This window comes from Magnolia sinica, chromosome 8 (genome assembly GCF_029962835.1).
Source record: "Magnolia sinica isolate HGM2019 chromosome 8, MsV1, whole genome shotgun sequence".
NCBI lineage: Eukaryota > Viridiplantae > Streptophyta > Magnoliopsida > Magnoliales > Magnoliaceae > Magnolia > Magnolia sinica.
The window spans coordinates 17958825-17971592 of NC_080580.1; the positions used below are offsets into that span (position 1 = coordinate 17958825).

The 12768-nt window shown below is 39.6% G+C and overlaps 1 protein-coding gene across 1 annotated transcript; it reads left to right on the forward strand.

Moving 5' to 3' along the window:
- The first annotated feature begins 2882 nt into the window (after positions 1 to 2882).
- On the forward strand, positions 2883 to 4396 carry LOC131253020 (uncharacterized). The gene is made up of 3 exons (XM_058253848.1): positions 2883 to 3048; positions 3399 to 3504; positions 3609 to 4396. Exons 1-3 carry the CDS (start codon positions 3016 to 3018, stop codon positions 3746 to 3748), a joined length of 279 nt encoding a protein of 92 aa, XP_058109831.1. The 5' UTR covers positions 2883 to 3015; the 3' UTR covers positions 3749 to 4396.
- The last annotated feature ends 8372 nt before the right edge of the window (positions 4397 to 12768 follow it).

Here is a 12768-nt window from a genome sequence, read left to right on the forward strand (position 1 = left end):
ACTGCAATAGAGAAAACAATGGGATAATGACGCTCACTATTGAAATCTTCCTAGGGTCCACCGTGATGTTTATTTGCCATCCAACTTGTTCATAAAATCAAACAGACCTGGATGAAGGGAAAATACAAATATCGATCATCTTGAACTAAAACTTCTACAGCCCCTAAGAAGTTTTCAATGGTAGGCATTCAATCCCCACTGCTTTCCATGGTGAGGTCCGCTTGAGCTTTGGATAAACTTGATTTTTGGGCCAATGCCCTTAAATGATCTCGAAAAATAGGCTAACGGTGTGGATACAGTCCATACATCATAGTGCGACCAACAGAACTTGCTCACATCTACAAAAATTTTCAAAATTTTAGGCAGGTCATCCTAATCCAATTGGATCAAATGAAAATTCATCTAACCTAATTTCAGCATTTCACACTCTCCAAATGCAGGATAAAATTTGTACAGTACCAAATGCAATTCCATCTCACCTAATCTTATATAACACCATGAGCCAAATGCCCGTCATATACTTTTCAGTTGAATGTGAATTTCTATCTACTTTTATCTCCACTGTTTATCTGAATGTCATAGGTTCAATGATCAATCCTTGGACATTGGCGATATCCAAGTGGGCCCCATCCATGGAAACCAGGAATGTGGGTGAGACCCTGATCATAGGGCCCTACTTTGATATAGGCATTATATATCTACCCAGTTCATCTGTCTTCGCAGCTTATAATTTCACGCCATTGTCCTGAAACTGAAGCAGATGCAAAATTCAGGTGGACCACACTAAACGAAACAGTGGTTATTAATGGCCATTAAAAACTTTGTGGGCTACAAAAGTTTTGGATAAAGATGAAATTTATTTTTTCCTTGTAACCTTATCAAAAGGCGTTATAAAGTTTTTAATGGTGGGCCTTCAAAGACTACCGTTTCACGTGGGGTGTTACACGTGAAATTTGTCTCTTAAAATATGATTGAAAAACAGATGACCGGCGTAGATATACAATGAATTCATCTAGGTGGGCTTCGGGTCAATGTCAACGTCAGGTTCTACCCACGTCGCTGGTTCCCGGATCGCAGTCCAGGAGCTAAATGCTTTCCCAGGAAGTTCTTGCACTGAGAACCTGGTGGGGCCACCATGATGTTTACGAGACATCCACTCCGTCCATACGTTTTGTGAGCTCAGTTTAAGAGTTATTGCCAAAAATGATTCAGATCCAATACTCAAGTGAGCTAAAAACGTGAGGATTGAACGTACACCGTTAAAATATTCATGGGACCACAGAGTTTCCCATCAGGATAATATTTGTTTTACAGTTCATCCCCATTGGAACGAAGTTATGAACGATATAGATGGCATGCAAACATCACTCGATCCCAGGGAGGTTTCAACGATAGGAATTTCTCTACTTACATTTTCTTTTAGTAAGGAGGCTTGAACGATAGGAATTTCCTTACTCACATTTTCTTTTAATACGGCCCACTTGAGTCATCAATCCTTCTTACTTTTATATTCAATTATTGAAATAAGCTCACAAAACGGATGGACGGTGTGGATTTCTCACAAACATCACGGTGGGCTCCACCTAGGCTTCATGCGAAAGCCTTTTGCTGGAAATCCGTCTCCCCCAGTCATGCTCATAAAGTGTACCCTCCGTCGCATTTCCCGAAGGAATCTCGGGAAGGTCGCTCGTACCGAGGGAAGAGAGAGGTCTGAAACGTCCGACTGTGCAATCGCGTGTACGGCAGCTCGGTTGGCCGTTAGCTTACGATGGCACGTCCGATTGTGCAAAGGAGTGTACGGTAGCTCGGCAGGTCGTTGGCTTACGATGGCGCGGATTCGGTGGATCGGGGGTGGGCAGGATCCCTGACTGTGGCCACCTCGATCTATGTGCTTTATATCCACGCCGTCCATCCGTTTGAAAACTCATCTTACGGCATGATCCCAAAAACAAAGTAGATTCAAATCTGTATTTAAAAACTTCTGGTGGCTACATAATTTTTGGACCAAGCTGATATGATATTTATGTGGTCTCTTTATTCAAGTTCTTGCGATCTTATCAAGGAAAAATAAATATTCCGGTAGCCCCAGTAAGTTTTTAATGGTGTAGATTCAATTATAACTGTTTCGTGTGATATGGTTCACTTAAGATTTGGATCTGCTTCATTTTTCAGATCATACTTTAAAATGAGATATCAAAATGGATGGACGGTGTGGATGTAAGAAACATAGATTACAGTAGGCCTCACTATTAGAGATCCACCAACTTCGGTGGATACGGGGATCCACCTAAACCGCACCCGGCTTAAGAAGGTACGCTGCCCAACGGAGCGCACAGGTGCCAAGGAGTGGGGCCCATGCAATGCCGCGCGTCCGTTTCTATGCAAGCAAGGGCCCACACTTCACGTGAAGGTTGTGCTAGAGAGGGCGAGAAGCGGATTGCGTGGTGTGCCGCACACTACCGACCTGTGTGGCGGGCTAACCTCACCAAGGTCTGTAAGTACCACCATGATGTATGTATGTATTATCCACACCGTCCATCCATTCTGCCGGATCATTTTGTGTTTTCCCTTCATCCATGTGTATCTGACCTTATGAACAGGTTGGATGGAAAATAAACGTCACGGTGGGCCCTAGAAAGGTTTCAACAGTGGGGAGTCATTGTCTCCACTGCTTTCTACGGTGTGGTCCACTTAAACTTTGGATCTCCCTTATTTTTGGTTTCATGCCCTATAATGATCTCGTATACATGATGGTTGGTCCCACAAAACTTGGTGACGGCAACACACTACGCAGGTCGATGGTGTGCGGCACATCACGCAGTCTGCTTCCGGGACTTTGAGACAGAAGGTCGCGATTGATAAATCTTCCTCATCCCCTCTCCACCAATTATCTTCCTTCTCCCACGTGGGACACCTGGCCCCACACGCCCTCCACTCTTTTGTGTTTTATTCCTTCTCTTTTCTTATAGTCCTTCATTCCCTCCTCCTTAACACCCCATCGCCTCTTTCTCTCTCATGGGTGACTCATCAGCTTCATACATCCACACGGTATCAAACACCCTTCTCTTTTTTCTTTTATATTCCCTTCTTATTCTTTTCTTTTTTCCTTTTTCTCTTTCGTTTTCCTTGTTCATATGAATAATCTCACCCCATGAGGTGGGTTTGCTTTCTTTCCTTAGTTTTGGACCTTCTTCATGTGAATCACTTCATTTCTTGAATTGGGTTTGTCTCTGTGCTTGTTTTAAGACCCTTCATCTTTTTTTCTTTTTTATGGTTTTCTTTTTGTTGATCTTCTTCATGTGGGTTTATTTCTATTGCTTGTTCATGTGCATCTCTTGCTCTATGGTTGTTTTGATCATCTTCATGTGTATTACTTCATTTCTTGAACTGGGTTTTAGGTGCAACACTTGATTGAGAAGTGTCTTGTCTTCAACATGACACGAGAAGAGTGCATGGAAGCCCTTTCTAAGCATGCAAATATCAAACCTGTTATTACTTCCACAGGTACATACCATCATCCTCATTCTCTCTCTATGATCTAAAACACCATATAGATTTAAACCTTTCTAACCCTTCGATTCTATTTTTTTTTATTTTTTTTGTAATAGTATGGAAGGAGTTAGAGAAGGCGAACAAAACTTTCTTTGAAGAATACTCGCGTAGAAGAGGAGAGAGTGTGGGTGAGATGGAAACAAGAGAAAGGGTCCTCAAGATGCTAGCTGATTCTTCAAGGGAATCCAACGGCTAGCATGAGAAAGCAACGATCCGATGGCAACATCTGTAATATCAAACGGAAGCAAGGGCAATAATAATAAGCTTTTACGGTATATGAGTTGTAAGAGGTGGAGAAAGGAAGGTTGTAGACTCTCTCTAGTAGTCATAGATCACGAGGTCGTTTCTGTCATGTCGCGAGTCGGACTTACCAGTATGCGTCTCCCAATTTGGACCCAAATGATTATATTCTACCAAGATCGGAACCGTCCATTATCTGGTTTCTACTCTTCATCTTGACTTCCTGTACGTGCTCAAGGTGAATAGGAATTTTCAATGGCTCACGTTTATCTCATAAAATAAGTTTTTAGTAGTCGTGCATCAATTGTGATTAGTAGGCTAGATGTTATTTAGAGTAGAAGCCAAAGATGAACATGACCGATCGTTTTCTTTGATCTCATGTGGACCCCAGAGGGAGAGAGACGTACTGAATTTAAGAATCGCGACATACGGGTAATGGCCAAAGGAAAGGACAAGTGGCGTCGATTGTAATTTATAAGATATTGTCCACAGTCGGTATCAAACAGTGGAAAAGCGTGCCGTCCCACGACACGTTTAATGTGCGTGGCAGTACAGGGATCTCTGTTCTGACGTGGAAATTATAAGATTCTCTCTTATTTATTTATTTTATTTTGTTTTTATTTTTGGAATTTTCTGATTGGAGAGAGGAGGAGGCTTTGACGCGGTCACGATCCCTCGCTTTTTTCCATATTCGATGGATAGCGACGCCAACGGCGCAGTTTAGCGGAGAGCAGGGCCCTGAATGCCGCTCCGTCTGACGAGTCGCACATCCGTTGGTCGTATGATGCTACGGCCGAGGTGTGGTTGAACAGATGCACGTGGCGCACGTGCGCGGGATCTGGGCCGGTCGGTATAAGTGAGTACCGACCACTAGACGCGGTTTGCTCTGTGGGCCCTACCATGGTGTATCTGTTTTATCCACGCCATGTATCCATTTTTTTCAGATCATTTTGAGTCATGACACAACAAATGAGGCAGATTAAAATCTCAGGTGGACCACACTACAAGAAACAATGGTGATTGAATGACCACCGTTAAAATTTTCCTATGGGTTATAAAAGTTTTGGAGGAGGATGATATTTGTTTTTTTCCTTCGTCCAGTCTTTGTGCCGTGATCAACAGGTTGGTCGGCAAATAAATAATACAGTGGGCCATAAGAAGTTTTCAATGGCGACCGTTCAATCACCAGTGTTTTCATGTCGTGTGGTCCACTGGGTCTGCCTCATTTTTGAACTCCTTATCTAAAATAAGAACCGAAAATGGATGGACGGCGTGGATCGTGGCACCTGGGAGCCCATCTCCACTCATCAAATGATTAAAAGATCATTGGGTGACTGGTTTCGAGGGTTTTAGTTTAGCATATGTCCTGCATGCGTAGTCTCTATTGGGCCCACGTGCTCGGGTGGTCCAATGATCGGAACCGTACGTTTTTATTTTCTATAGCTAGAAACTTACCTGGAAAATTTTCAAGATTGAACTCCACAAATCAAACGGTCAGGGTCACCCCTGAACGTACGATTATTTGACCATAAATCTAGAACATGGACGGTTACAATCATTTGATGATGTATGCTCGTTGGCCCCATGAGCTAAGTCGTCCAATGAGTAAAAAGGAACTCTCAAGTATGCTTGTGGCTCACGTGACGATGGAAGCGGATTGCGTACTGAGTTCTAAGGGTGAGTTCTAAGGGCCTTTTGGATTGACGGCCCTGATTGAATTGTATTGCATTAAATATGTTAAAATACGTTATACAATGTTTGATTTGGAGTAGAGATCTTTGAAGTATCATGCACAAATACATCATTTCATCAATAAATTCAAATTATGGTAGTGTATTGTTAGACGGCTCTGCTTCTTGCAGTATAGCCTATTCAAGATACTGTATTCGCGTGCGATAGAGGCTACGTCTAGGGGGTTTTCTATCCGAGGATGACCAAAAATTCATACTCCAGCATCGCCTTAGATCATCTCTTACCTTCTACATGTGGTCATTCAGCTAAGAAGATTCGCATCTGAAGGTCTAACTTTCATAATATAGTCGGAAAATACACTTCTTACCACGTTGGATCGGGGCAAATCGAAAAATCATCAGCCAAATAGAAGCAAAGTCCGACTTTTATAATGATTCCTATTTGAGTCATTCTCTTTTGAAGATGTAAAAGTCTATTTGAAAATAGATTTAATAGGATCGGAGTGAACAATGTTTTATTTTTGGAACATACCTTTGAACGGAGTATTCGAGTGACTTTCAGATTGGATCGACCGTCCGGTCACATGTTTTGGCTTTAACAAGTTATTTTTTCCATATTTTTTTAACATTTTTTCTTTATTTATCCCCCTATATTCTACATCTTTTTTTTCCTAGAGATTGTACAGATAAAAATAGTTGGCCAGGTCATGGTGGGTCCCACAACTAATAGATGCACCGTTGGAATTGGATCACCTCACAAAAATGAAAAGGTTTCTGATGTTGGATACTATGTGTCCCAAAATTCTATCATCGGACAGCATCGATTGGCTATTTGGCCCTAATCGAAACAAAATTTGACAACTAAAATAGATGGATGGCGTGGATGGCTCACGGATGTCATTGAGGGACCCACATAGCCCCTCATAATCAACTCTACTCCAGCAGCTGTTGAAAATAGCCATCGTCATACAAGTATCCTCAATATTATATGTATATACAATACACAACCCTAATACGCCGTATCCAAACATTGATTAGATGAAGAATTTGTATACTTGTCCAAACAATTCCTCCTATCCAAACATTGATTTATGGCATGTTGATGTGGATGTATTCTTAAATTGATCAAACATATACATGAATAGTATTTGGATACAATACAATACACCCTTATACATCAATCCAAACAGGCCCTAAGCATACTATTAAACTCTGTGGTGCACAAGGTGATTCATGTATTTTATCAACTCCCTCCCTTCATTTTAGTCAGATAATTTTAAAGGTTTGAGCCAAAAAATGAAACATATTTGAACCTCAGGTGGACTACACCACAGGAAATAGTGTGAATTAAACTTCTACGGTTGAAAATTTCTTGGGGCTTAGAAGTTTTAAATCAAATTGATATTTGAGTTTTCCCTTCATCCATGTCTTGTATGTGTGATCTTATGAACATGTGTGTGGGCGTTAAGAAGGTTTCAACGATGGAAATCATTATTTCCACTGTTTCCTTTGATATGGTCCACTTAACTTTGAATGTGCTTAGCTTTTGGATCCAACCCATAAAATGAGCCGGAAAAATGGATGGACAGTGTGGATAAATCACATGCATTCACGGTGGGTTTAATAGAGTTTACTTGGTACGATAAGAGCCTACTGCAATCCAATTTTCGTGGTGGTAGCGAATTGTGTACTTAACATACTGAGTGAACTTTGTGGTGCCCAATGTGCTTCACGTATTTATCCACTCCATCCATCTATTTTAGCAGATAACTTGAAGCTTGAGCCCAAAAAATGAAACATATCCAAAGCTCAAGAAAACCATACCATAGGAAACTATGTAAAAATTTCTTGGAGCCTCATAATGTTTAGGTTTTCCCTTCATCCATGTCTGTGTGATCTTATGAACAGGTTAGATGACAAATAAACGTCATATGGGCCTTGAGGAGGTTTCAACGGTGAAAATCATTATTTTCACCGTTTCTGAGATATGGTCCACTTGAGCTTTGGATATGCTTCTATTTTGCGATCAGCCCATAAAATGATCTGAAAAAATGAATGGACAGCATGGATAAATCACATGCATTCACAGTGGGCCAACAAACTTTACTTAGTGCGATAAGAGCATACTAAGTAAATCAGTAGAACATACTGAGTAACTTAGTACATGGACGCGGATTGCGTCTTACCCGCTCTGTGGGGTCCACTGTGATTTTAGTGTTTTATCCACTCCATTCATAGTTTTTATTGAAACATTTTAAGGTATGATACAAAAAATGAGGCAAGTACAAGGCTTAAGTCAACTACAAAGCGGGGATTGAACTTCCACCATTAAAAACTTCTTGGGATCTGGAGAAGTTTCAGATCAAGCTGATTTTTTTTCTCACTTCATCCACGTCTACATGACCTTATGAATAGATTGGATGGTAAAAAAAATCAGGGTGGCACTTAGAAAGGTTTTAACAGTGGGTGTCATTATCACTGTAACTTCCTTTGGTGTGGTCCACTGGAGCTATGTACCTACTTCATTTTTAGTATCATATCTTAAAATGATCTGATAAAAGCGATTAACAGCATGGATAAAACACTTACATCATGGTGAGCCCCATATAGCCCTGCCCGGACAGATTACAGTCCGGGCGGGAGTAGGACGCAATCTGTGTCCCTTAGTACACACCGATTTCCGAGATGAGTAGCCAAGCTGGATTCTGGAACATCGCATGCTAACGAAAAGCGCCACCTGGTAGATTACGCGAGATCTTGGATCCACCCAGGTGGATGGGACCCTGATTGTGGGGCTCACATTGATGTGTGTGCCTTAAATTCACACTGTCCAACCATTTTCAAAAAAGCTCAATTTATGGCTTGATCCAAAGAATGAAGCATTTCCAAATCTTAGGTGGACCACGCCATAGAAACAATTGTAATTGAATCCCCACCATTAAAAACTTTATGGAGTCCATTGGAATGTTTATTTGCCATCCAACTTGTTGATAAGGTCATGAAGACCTACATGAAGAGACCACATAAATATCATCTTAATCCAAAGCTTTCGTGGCCCCCAATAAGTCTTTAATTGTCATTAATATTGTTTCCTATACCATTTTCATGCTTTGTACATCGGATACAAAGTGTGCAGCCTCAACCCGAGTTATGGTTCATGACTTGTGCACGTAGTGCACATAATACTTTCATCAAATAGTTAATAGGAGGCATTATTTAATACATTCTAGTTTTCCTGCACATAAAAGTTCATTCATCTACACAATTACATAATCATTCTACAACTAATTCCACCATATACACATCCACACAATATATATTTCCAAAACTAATCCACATCTACCTATTTGGAACTTTATTCAACTAAAATATTAACAATTTTTAACAAAAACATGGCTATAAACAATTTCAAATTTAGTCTAAACACCACTAACTATAATAAATAGAAACTAAATCTCATATCAATTGGCCATATAAATAATTCATCCATCTAAATCGATAAGTTCATCTTTTGTCAAATACGGTCATTGTTCCTGAATCTCATCCACTAATACAGCCTCACCCTTTAATACCTGAGTTGATTGTCCTACATCGTTCATATCTGTATGGTTGCTAAATCCATAACGTTAACTGGTCAGGCTAGTGAATGAACCCATCATGGTTCATACATAGCACAATATAAGATAGTACAAACAAAATGAAATAGTATGTATGCAACATGAGTATGAATGCAGAGATGTCATGCAATGCCTGTCAAGTGGAATAATCGTCCACTTGCTTGGGTTGGATATCCATCAACCTGAATATTTACCCTTCAAACATCCACCGCAAGTAAGCATGGGCAATCACACATCTACTATGTGAGTTGGCTTCCACTAACGTGGGCATTTGCTAAAGAATCTACCAGGTATAACCATCCAGGGAGATCCCCCAGGAACCCAATCACAAGTTTGCATGCATTCACAATGGATGCATGTAGTTTATGCTCAATGTTTATGCATCAAAATGCATAGTTAATAGACACATCTCTATCTTAGAGAACTTCATGATATCAATGTTTAACATATTTACTTATTCAATATACATCAGAAATCTTTCGGGACATGTATCACAAACAAGAATCATACTAGCACAAGAATAATAACATGGCAACCATATCAATTATAACAATCACATCATCTATTTTAACCGTATAGGTATGAGACATGTTGGAATCCACTCACATGTTCTTGGTATAATCGAATCCTTCAAATAATCGAACGCTTTGGAATCTAAACTTCGAATCCCTATTAAGATAGTTTAATATATTAAAATTCAATTAAACTATTCCAATAAGTAGGGTCCACCTTTGGTCAAGTCAATATGACTAAATATTATTCCTTTAAATTCAATTTAGAAATCAATAAGGTCGGTCGATCAATGCAATCGATCGATCGAGGCAACTCGATGGCCTTCGATCGATCAATTATAGATCGAAAAAATTCAAGCTTTAGCTTCTCAAGTCTCTGGACAAAATGGTCATTTTTTATTGATCAAACATGTCCATCGATCGATTGGAACAAATCATATTTAATTCAATTTAGTTGTTAGATAGTTTTGGTCGATCGAGATCACTCAAGGAGACCCTCAATCGATCGATTCTGGACTTCGATCAATCAAAATTCAACAAAATTTACAACTTGCCCACTGAATAAAATTTGACATGTTCAATTGATCAATCACTGACTTCGATTGATCAACCAAAGTCAGCTAGGTTTTGTTACACTATTCAATTTTCTGAAAATTCTATGTCTTCTTCTCTTCTTCCTTATCTTAGGTGAATTCCATTGATCCCGAGATTGGGTCTAACCCATCCAATGGTTTCTCTCATTGTCAAATTCAGAATAAGCAAAGGATCACTTGGATCTAAAACATCTGAAATCTAAAATTGTTAGTTGAAAATTGTTTTTCGACAAAAGATATCATCATCTATACAATTCGCAGATCGCTGTGGAAAATTCCCTAGTCAAATCACTTTAGAATTCAAGGTCTTAACATGATTCGGCTTTAAGATCTTTGATTTGAATCTTCCTAAACTAATTCGGTTGGATTTCCCCGAATCCGATCTCCCATAACGCAGAATTTAATGCAATAGCCATTTTCTTTCTTCAAAAACCTCATCATAGATCCAAGCGATGGAAGTAGGAGAAATCCTCCACGCACATTGGTTAGATCTAGGGTTTCTAGGTTAGGAAAAATAAAAAATAAAAAGGGAATGAATGAAATTCTTATCAGTGGAAGTCTCTCTCTCTCTCTCTCTCTCTCTCTCTCTCTCTCTCTTGCGTTTGGCAATTGATAGGCTTTGGGATTTTCTGCAGAATTTCCTATGGTTTCCCCCTTTATATAGAGAAAAAGCCCTGGATATAGAAGATCCCACCAGGGTTTTGTGGAATTTAACAAATAAAATAAAATCCCGCATTGTTACAAATTGATACTCTAAATATTCTTCCACTATAAGTGCTCCTACCAACTAGGCTAAGTGCTTCATTTTATTAATGACCACGGAATCAATTTATTATTTTGATTAGTCTAGTTCTCATATGGGTCTTAAAAATCAGGGTTATTACAACCATGGCCCATCTGAGATTTGGATCTGCTCCATTTTTTTAGATCGTGCCCTAAAATGAGTTGTTAACACAGATGGACAATGTCAATGTAGTCACATAGATCAATGTAGGCCCCACAATCAAGGGTCCCACGGTGTCAATGGGTAGGCTCGAGCCAAAAAATTTAGAATTTTGGATAGTGCCAACCCGATAGCCCGCTCGAAATGGTTCAAAATGTAGGTGGAGACCTACCCCTGGCCTGGCCCATTAACAGCCTTAAATCCACCGAAGCCGCGTGAATGGCGTAGATATCTTACATGTGTGCCATATCAACATGCATGTTGACACTCTTTAACATGGCTTCATTATTTTTTACCACAATCATGAGGCGGGCTCCCAGGGGAGGTTAGTGATTTTATACCTGACCATATGGTGGGACCCATCGTAGCAAAAACTAACATTAGACCGGCAGCCCTGTAGGAGATACGCTTGTGGCATTCAAATTAACGGTCTTTGGCACTCTTTATTCGTTTTGTTTTCTATCACATGTGTGAATGTGTGGGCATGCCAAAATCGATATAGCGGCTCGATCCAAACCGAACAACTTTCAACCCCAAGTGCCGAAATAAGTAGATACATCCAACATGAACATATATGACTAGATTCTAAGAAGATTAGTCACTTACTCAACCACTCATAGAATTTTGTAATGATCAAGCGATTGTCAAAGGATGGGGTTCTTCCTTCGAAGATGGGTTACGCTTTGCCTTTCCTAAGAAAGGACTTTTTAAAATACTAGTGCAATCAAACAAAAGGAAAACCTCACAATCGGTCGCTAGGAGCAATTGCAAGAATGTGTCTCCTGAAAGAAATATGTGATATTGGATAAAAGAAAATTCCAGCTTATAAGCGTAGATTTGGATTACAAATAAGAACTACGATTAAGAATTATCACTACTGGATTATCACTACTCATAGGATAACTGAGATAAAGTAAATTGATTTTTTAAAAAAGGCATTAGATTAGATTGTGTTCAATGCTTGCTTGTAATTTCGTCTCCCATTTATAGATTTCTTTTATACAACTTATTCTTTTAGATATTTCTATTATTACTACAGCAGTTACGGTAGTTTTAAAAAAAAATATCTCTAGATTTTTCTTTCTATTATGTTTTCCTTTTGTGACTATTTGTCTTCTATTGACCGCACTCTGTTTCCATCGGTCAAAATTCATTCTTCCTGGCTATATTTTGTCTCTCGACCGCACTCCAAACTTCTATTTCTCTCGAACATAGTATCTTGCTTGTCACGCGTCCTCCTCTGATGACATGTAGTGCCAACTTAGTGCTAGTTATGATTCTGTACTAAATCCCTCAGAAAATCTATTTAGATACCTCCTATTACAGGTGTAATGTCACATGTCATTTTCTTATTGGCTCTACTTTAATCGGTGGGCATAATATTTCCCCCCACGTTGCCTTGCCTTTGAGAAGTATTTTAATACCAAATTCAAGCTAGGGTTTTCCCCTTCACAATATTCTTGGGAAATGGATGAGGCTTTTAAGAAACACGAAAATGCACATTGTAATAGATCCTTCATTAAATGGCAGAGGCAAAAAGAAATGTTGAATAATCTTGATCTTCCATTCGACCGATTCCTCTAGCCTTATCGGCCCAAGCCTCCTCTTTTCTCTTAATCT

What these genes read in the sequence shown, in the direction of transcription:
- LOC131253020 (XM_058253848.1), top strand. Translation starts at nt 3,016, where the DNA reads ATGGGTGACTCATCAGCTTCATACATCCACACG. An exon ending in CAGCTTCATACATCCACACG is followed by an intron (nt 3,049 to 3,398) that starts GTATCAAACACC and finishes ACTGGGTTTTAG; the next exon opens with GTGCAACACTTGATTGAGAA. An exon ending in ACCTGTTATTACTTCCACAG is followed by an intron (nt 3,505 to 3,608) that starts GTACATACCATC and finishes TTTTTGTAATAG; the next exon opens with TATGGAAGGAGTTAGAGAAG.